The sequence below is a fragment of the Aegilops tauschii genome, chromosome 3, assembly GCF_002575655.3.
Source record: "Aegilops tauschii subsp. strangulata cultivar AL8/78 chromosome 3, Aet v6.0, whole genome shotgun sequence".
Lineage (NCBI taxonomy): Eukaryota > Viridiplantae > Streptophyta > Magnoliopsida > Poales > Poaceae > Aegilops > Aegilops tauschii.
Window position 1 is genome coordinate 48,985,687 of NC_053037.3, and position 7,845 is coordinate 48,993,531.

The following is a 7,845-nucleotide window of genomic DNA, read 5'->3' on the forward strand; positions in this document are numbered from 1 at the left end:
TAATTTTGTAGACAGACACAACTCAATCAAAAAAATAAAATAAAACTGTAGACAGACAGTCACTGGGCTCATCATCTCGGCTGCATTATTGGGCCATCTGCCGTCTCTGGTACGCAAAGCCCCCGCGCTTTCCTTGGATTTTTCATTAGTTTAGCTTTCTCGGACAGAATTATTGTGTGTATGCAGGGTATAGTTGTTGGTATAAACAAGGACTAGACCAGCAAATCCGGAGGCACAAAAATGAGGGCTTGTTGTTGTTTTTGTTGCTGGTGATGATAGTACAGTACAGTATGATGCTGTCTGCCTATGTACACCAACAATTATACTCCAGCTGGTGGCGAGAATACACACAGACACAGAAGTGGAAATGGGTGGGAGGAGGGGCCGAAAGCCTGGGGCCGCCCATGGGAGTGGGTCGCACGCACGCCGGTGGCATGCGCGTCCGTCCGTGTCGGGCTCACGGTCAGTCACAGCCACAGTCACAGAGAGGGAGAGGCTGCGTCCTTTTGGCGGTTTGCAGCAGCGGCAGCGGCAGCGGCATGGATCGGTCGATAGGGTGCGGTGTGGCAGGTGCCTGTTGGCGTCTGCGTCTGCCTGCCCCTGCGCCCACTCCACTCCACCAGCCCAGCAGCACCAACCTCCCTACCCCTGCTCTCCCCCCTCCATTCGCTTCCCCTTGCTGCCCGGTAGGAGTACTAGATTAGATAGGCGGGCGGGCGGGTGGGATTGATTTTGATTGATCGCCTTCCTTCTCGGGGGCGGGCTCCGTTCTGCTGCGGCGGCGTGGGGGGCGTGGTGTGGTGCGGCGTCGAGGCGGGGAAATTCCGCTGCGGGCTGGTTCGGTCTTCTCCGTCTCCGCCGTCGTCGTCTTGGCCGGAGCGAATCTGCGGCCTGCGGGGGGTATGGAGACCGGGGCGCGGTGGCGGTGGTGGGCGGTGGCCGTCGCCGGCGTGCTCTGCGCGGTCCTGCCGCCGGCCGCCGCCACGCTCTCTCCCACCGGCATCAACTACGAAGGTAACACTCCCCTCCCTCGCTCCGAATTGAAACCGAAACCCACCACTTCTATCGATCTCGCATCTTCCCCCAAGTTTCTCTCAAGCAAAAAAGTGTCTTTGTATGGCGCAACAAGATTCAGTGAAATTGGTAAAGGATTTGCTGTTTCCCTTCTTGGCAACCCCCAATTTGGAGAAGCACACCAATGCCGTTGCTTCTTCGCCATTGATGCCGAGTTTTGCCTTATTACTTGTTTGTTGCCAAGATTTGGTGAAGCTGAGCCTCAATCTTCTTGGGTCGCAGTGGTGGCGCTCATGGCCATCAAGACGGAGCTGCAGGACCACTACAACGTGCTCGACAACTGGGACATCAACTCCGTCGACCCCTGCAGCTGGAGGATGGTCACCTGCTCCTCCGACGGCTACGTCTCAGCGCTGTACGTCCCGCTGCTCTTTGCCCCTCCTTTCCTCACGCCGGTCTCTCTCTCTCTCTTTCTCTCTCCGGTGAGGAGCGTCGTCGGTGGCTGCGTGTTTGTACGACTAATCTTCTGGCCTGATCTGTGCTCGCAGTGGTCTGCCCAGCCAACGCCTGTCTGGTAAACTGTCGCCCGGCATCGGGAACCTCACCAGGCTGCAATCTGTGTAAGCTCATTGCTCAAATTTATTACTGTACTGTTTTTTTTTAAACTCAAATTTGCAGTTTCTTTGAAACGTATTGCTCTAGCTTCTAGACAAATGCAAAATTACAAAGTGTTCAACATATTTCCTGTTTTTGGACAGGCTATTGCAGAACAACGCGATTTCTGGCACTATTCCTAGCACCATAGGCAGGCTGGGGATGCTCCAGACGCTCGACATGTCAGACAATCATCTCACCGGGAGCATCCCGACTTCACTCGGCGATCTCAAGAACCTCAACTATCTGTGAGATTTCTTTCCCCGGTTATCCATTTCTCTGCCTTCTCGCTGTACACATCAATTAACGCCTTGTCCTCTTGCTGCTGCCAGGAAATTGAATAACAACAGTTTATCTGGAGTTTTACCTGAATCACTGGCCACCATTAATGGCCTTGCACTTGTGTATGTCCTGTGAATCCCTTAGTTATTCTTGTCTTCCTCTTTCCTCTGTGTACTGCAACAAGCAGCTCTAATAATTGACCTGTTTCACAGAGACCTTTCGTTTAACAACCTGAGCGGTCCCGTGCCAAAGATTTCTGCAAGAACTTTCAGGTGAGTCGTTCAGCTTATGCCCGATCACCTGGCTAATTCAATTCCTACCTGAACACCCTCCGTGCATGCTCTAGACTATTATTGCTCATGCTCTCGTTTCTTCTTTCCTTTATTGTTGCTTGTTTGTACAGCATTGCTGGAAATTCAATGATCTGTGGTGTCAAGTCTGGAGACAATTGCTCATCCGTGTCGCTGGACCCGCTTTCTTATCCACCAGATGACCTTAAGAGTGAGATTTTTTTTTAATTTTTTTAATTTGTGAGAAGTATACATCAATAGCATAAAAATTGATATTGTTTTGTCTCCTCTTCGCTGCTCATATTTGTTTCCTTTTCCTCAGTTCAGCCACAACAATCCATGTCAAGAAGTCACCGTATTGCTATCATCTGTGGAGCAACCGTGGGTTCTGTAGCGTTTGTCGCTATCATGGTCGGTATGCTTCTTTGGTGGAGGCACAGGCGTAATCAGCAGATATTTTTTGATGTAAATGGTAATGCTCTTTTCGATGTTGTGCTTGATCATATTAACCCTGTCTGAATTTAAACTTCAAAAAATAGACATCTTTCTTGCATCAAGGTTGAAGAACCTACTGTTTCTTGAATTTTGAGCTATATTTTTCATATTTTCCAGTTTCATAGCAAATTAATTTTGACAAAGAGAGATATAAAAATTCTCTTGGTTCATTTGACATACTTACCTTTGGTCAAAGCTGAATGGTTAACATTGGACTAATCTTCAGTTATTTAATTTCCACACCGTATTAAATTCAAATAAACACATGATACCGCATAATCCATTTTGTGGACTTCTGTAGCTTCTAGTGATAACATAGGCAATCAATCTGTTACAGTTCAGTAGGACAGCCACTACCAATTTAGACTTTTATACTTGGTAGCTTACAAGCCTAGGTGCCCCTTGCTACAAAAGCCTTTGCTGCAGTTCTGCCCAGTTACTTTTGGTACATTGATTTGCCTTGCAACAAACATGAGATCTCTCATTTTACACATATAGTGCTTGATCTGGTAGTTGTAACATGCTTACAGTTTGGGTCCATGCTTTCCTGTCTGGCATGTTATGCTGTTTTAGTTCCATACTATGGTACCTGATACTGATACCTCCTCTTAGCTACAGATCAATATGACCCAGAAGTATGCTTGGGCCATCTGAAAAAGTACACCTTCAAGGAGCTTCGAGCATCTACCAACAATTTCAACTCAAAAAACATATTAGGTGAAGGTGGATATGGAATAGTATACAAGGGTTTCTTACGTGATGGTTCAATTGTTGCTGTTAAAAGACTGAAAGACTACAATGCTGTCGGTGGGGAAGTTCAGTTTCAAACTGAAGTTGAAGTCATAAGCTTAGCTGTTCATCGGAATCTCCTACGTCTCATAGGATTTTGCACTACGGAGTGCGAGAGATTACTTGTCTATCCTTATATGCCAAATGGAAGTGTTGCTTCTCAATTGCGTGGTTAGTCTCTTTCCCCATGCGCTTAAGCACCTTTTAAGTAATTAGCATTACTTATGCAGATTCATTAATGGCCTGTTTAGTTTCTGCTTTCCTTTGCCATGCATTAGGCTCATTTCAGATTTACAGTCTAACATGGATCCATGTTGGCGCATTGCTCCAGTTAGCTCAGACTGCCACCAAATGCTCAGCTTAAAATGAAAAAGGAACTGACACTTGTTAGCGTTCTGTACAAGAGATCCTCAACATGTTCTTATAGCATGTCATATAGTTGTCTTGTCTGCTTTTAGTGAAATATTATACTACAATCTCGAAAGTATTAATTAGGCTCGTACAGAGTCTCCCAGCCATTTGTGGTTTTGAGTTTTGACCCAACCCGACCTACCTGGGAAGCTTCATCCTTCTGCCACGCATGAAACGAAGCTTGACTATGGTGATTGCTTCTATTGGAAGTACACTGCTTGTGCTGATAAAAGTAGTTCCATCAATTAATTCAAATCATATTCATGCTCTCCGACTGCCTGTATTTACTTAAGTATCCATTGACATTTCACAGTGCAGCATATTTTGGATTATGAGCTGAGCTATCCACGACATCACATGTCTAGATTTACTACTGATGAAATAAAATTAATAAAGAGAGAGGCATGTTATTGTTATGACAGCTTTCCGTTTATACTATTCAGTTTGCAAGCAAACTAACCTTCTCTTCAGTAAACCTAAACTTTCCTGCATTTCTTTTCCAGAGCATATAAATGGCAAGCCAGCTCTAGATTGGTCGAGGAGAAAGATGATAGCACTGGGTACAGCGAGAGGGCTGCTTTATTTGCATGAACAGTGTGATCCAAAAATAATCCATCGTGATGTAAAAGCCTCCAATGTGCTTCTTGATGAATATTTTGAAGCAATTGTGGGAGATTTCGGACTGGCAAAACTTTTGGATCACCAGGAGACCCATGTTACCACAGCAGTGCGTGGTACTGTGGGGCACATAGCTCCAGAGTATTTGTCAACTGGGCAGTCATCGGAGAAGACAGATGTTTTTGGGTTTGGAGTCCTGTTGGTTGAGTTGATCACTGGCCAGAAAGCATTAGATTTTGGAAGACTAGCAAATCAGAAGGGCGGAGTGCTTGATTTGGTAAGCATGTTATATCGTGTTCTTTCCGTGCAATGGTCTCAAGTTCACTTTATTACTTTATGTGAAAAGAGCGCTTTCTCCTTTTGAGTGGAGTTTGTTCGGTTCTCGCCTTTAGTTTAGTCTCTTCGGAGCTTTTCGACAACTCTGTATGTCGCTTTTAGGTCATTTCTCGCCTTTTACATTGAGTACACTCGAGATGCTGAAGCATATTTTCATAGTGAAAAACAGAAGCTGCAAAAATGATGCCATCCCTATTAGTTTATATGGTATTCATTTCTGTTAATCGTTTATCATAGTGTCAACATGTTAACTACTCCCTCTGTAAGCTAATATAAGATCTTTTAGATCACTACTTTAGTTTACAGAGGGAGTAATTATTAAGCATCAGTTACCATCTTCTGTTTAGAGTTCAGAGTTCAGACCACGTATCTCTTCTTAGTGGTGTATACATTTTGAAGGGTGCCAATACAAAGAAATATATCTTGCCGGACCACCTTAGGTCTCTTCTTTGTGTTCTTTGTAAGGGTGTCGATACGAAGCGATATTTCACGGGCGGAGTTGGAGGAAATGTGTCTTATACTCTTATTTCTGATTCTTGCATGTGGTGGTTCCAGGTAAAGAAGCTCCATCAGGAAAAGCAGCTGAACATGATGGTGGACAAAGATCTGGGCAGCAACTACGACAGGGTGGAGCTGGAGGAGATGGTGCAGGTGGCCCTGCTGTGCACGCAGTACTACCCGTCCCACCGCCCCAGGATGTCGGAGGTGATCCGGATGCTGGAGGGGGACGGGCTCGCGGAGAAATGGGAGGCGTCGCAGAACGTCGACACGCCAAAGTCCGTCTCGTCGGAGCTCCTGCCCCTGAAGTTCACCGATTTCGCCGGGGCGGACGAGTCCTCGGTCGGCCTCGAGGCCATGGAGCTCTCCGGACCAAGGTGACCGACGACGGCGACCGACTTGATCGCGCAGATGCTTGCTTGTGTCTCAATGGCTATTGCATTCGATTAGCCTCGGAGAGCCTGGGCAAAGGGAGAGGTGACATTTTTTTTCCATGTTGGATAGGGTAAGGGTAGGGGTGGTGGCATTCATTTGTACATACGGGCATGGTCATTGTGTATTGCGTGAGCTGAGCTCGGCCCATCGTTGCTGCTCATGTACATGTAGGCTAAGAGAGAAGAGAAGAGATGAGATGAGTTGAGTAAATATAGAAAGGAAAATTTTCCATTAGTCAGATATATCCTATGTCTTTCCTCTTCTTACTGCTTTGTTCTCAAGCTGTTCATTTTCGGCGTCTGAGCTTTCGCTGGAATCCCACACATTTTGGTTCTAAAAGCTTTCAAGCCATCAGAGACCGAACCCTGACGCGGCATTTGTAAACTGAACCTGACGCGGCATTTCCGAAACTGATGGAATGTTTTTTTCGAGAGAACGTCGGCCTTTATTAATCATGCAAACATATTACAAAGAGTCTCCCGGATGCAATCCAGAGCAGAGTGATAAAAACAAAGACTCAAAGAGTTCAAACTAGACCTAGCTAGAACATGAGCTAAAAGCATCTCCACTCGTTCGGCCCCCCAGCGCACAGGCCGGCGATATTTGGGGCGCTCGCCCAGCGCTTTTTAGGCCCCGGGGGCGATCTAGGCCCCAGCCACGCCCCCAGGAGCCGCTCCCCAAGGCGAAACAAAATTCAAACTTGGTCATTCCCGCTCCCAGAAAAAACGCCACAAGTCCGGCAATCAGCGCCCCAGTTCGGCGATGCCCTTGCCACAGTTCGGCGACCAAATGAAAAGCAAAAAAAGAAAATCAAACGGCGGTGTCGGCCTCCGACGTCGGTGGAGTCGGCGTGCGCGGGCTGGGCGGCGCCGGCGCGGCTTCTGTGCTGCTGGGCGTCGTGGAGACATCATCGCTCGGGCTTGGCGGTGGCGTCGGCGTGGGCGTGGGAGTGGGCGGCGCCGTCGACGGCAGCTGGTTCAGGATGAGGCCGCGCTCCACCAGGTACCACGCCTTTAGCTGCTTGTCGTTACTCTGGAGCATGTCCGCCCCGCCCATCAGGAAAGCCAGGTCGGTGTTCCTCTTCTTCGCGGCGACGTTGGTCCGGAGTAGGTCGAGCTTGACGGCGTTGTTCGTCATCTACGCCGGCCAACGCACCTCGACCTTCTCTTCACGCAGGGCGGCCCGGGCTTGTGCGTCGGCGAGGCAATGCTCGATGGACTCTTGCACCAGTGTGGTAGCCGAGCCGGCGTGCTTCCCCTTCTTGGCCCTTTTGTTGCCTTTCGGGCGCCTGTCGCCCGCGCCCGGTGTCGGCGCGTCCAGCTTGTACGTCTCCTTGGCCTTGGCGAGGGTACGCCGGGTATCTGCCCACTTCTCGCACTTGTCGATACGCTTGAAGACGTGGAGGTACTTGAAATCTTGGTCGTTGCTATCTTGGCGAAACATGGCGAACATCCGCAGCAGCTGCGCCGAGGAACAAACAGTTGGCGGTGGCGCGCATGGCGAAATAAAGGGGAGATCGGCGTGCCATACCTGATCCTCCATGCTGGCGCCGCTCTTCGAGCGAGCTGCGATCTCCTCGACGATCCCATGCCATTTGTTGCATGCCGTTTGGATGAGCCCCCAATGGTTCGCCATTGCCTTCGACCCGTGTTGCATGTAGACGCCTTTGAAGTAGGGGTCGACGAGCTTGCGCTCGTTGAACTCGGCCTTGATGCGCTCCCATTACGTGTCGATGCTCTGGTTCGTGCCGGTGATCTGGTCGAGGCAGACGACTTTCCATGCTTCAGCGAGGCACTCGTCCTCCTTGGACGCCCACTTGATGCGCGGCTCGCCGGTCCTGGTCACCGCCCGCTTCTTCTTCTTCCCTTTCCTTGCCGGAACAGGCGCCGGTTCCTCCTCCTCCTCTGGCTCCTCCTCGCCGTAGTCGAGCTCGCCATCCATGCCGCCATTGAGATCCATTGTGTCGTCTTGGGTAGTGAACCCGGGGGAGGCGGCGGCGGCGGTCGAGCCGGCCGTGATGATG

At 49.2% G+C, this 7,845-nt stretch overlaps 1 protein-coding gene across 4 annotated transcripts; it reads left to right on the forward strand.

Moving 5' to 3' along the window:
• The first annotated feature begins 553 nt into the window (after positions 1-553).
• Positions 554-6,064, forward strand: LOC109739587 (protein NSP-INTERACTING KINASE 3). 4 transcript variants are annotated; one of them, XM_020298670.4, is made up of 11 exons: positions 554-1,014; positions 1,297-1,429; positions 1,563-1,634; positions 1,773-1,916; positions 2,001-2,072; positions 2,163-2,222; positions 2,354-2,451; positions 2,563-2,712; positions 3,348-3,695; positions 4,439-4,830; positions 5,445-6,064. In XM_020298670.4, exons 1-11 carry the CDS (start codon positions 903-905, stop codon positions 5,766-5,768), a joined length of 1,905 nt encoding a protein of 634 aa, XP_020154259.1. In that variant the 5' UTR covers positions 554-902; the 3' UTR covers positions 5,769-6,064. The 4 variants fall into 4 exon arrangements, with proteins under 4 accessions (XP_020154259.1, XP_020154260.1, XP_073366087.1 ...); XM_020298671.4 differs by having other exon boundaries at positions 580-1,014; positions 3,354-3,695; XM_073509986.1 differs by having other exon boundaries at positions 749-1,429; positions 3,354-3,695.
• The last annotated feature ends 1,781 nt before the right edge of the window (positions 6,065-7,845 follow it).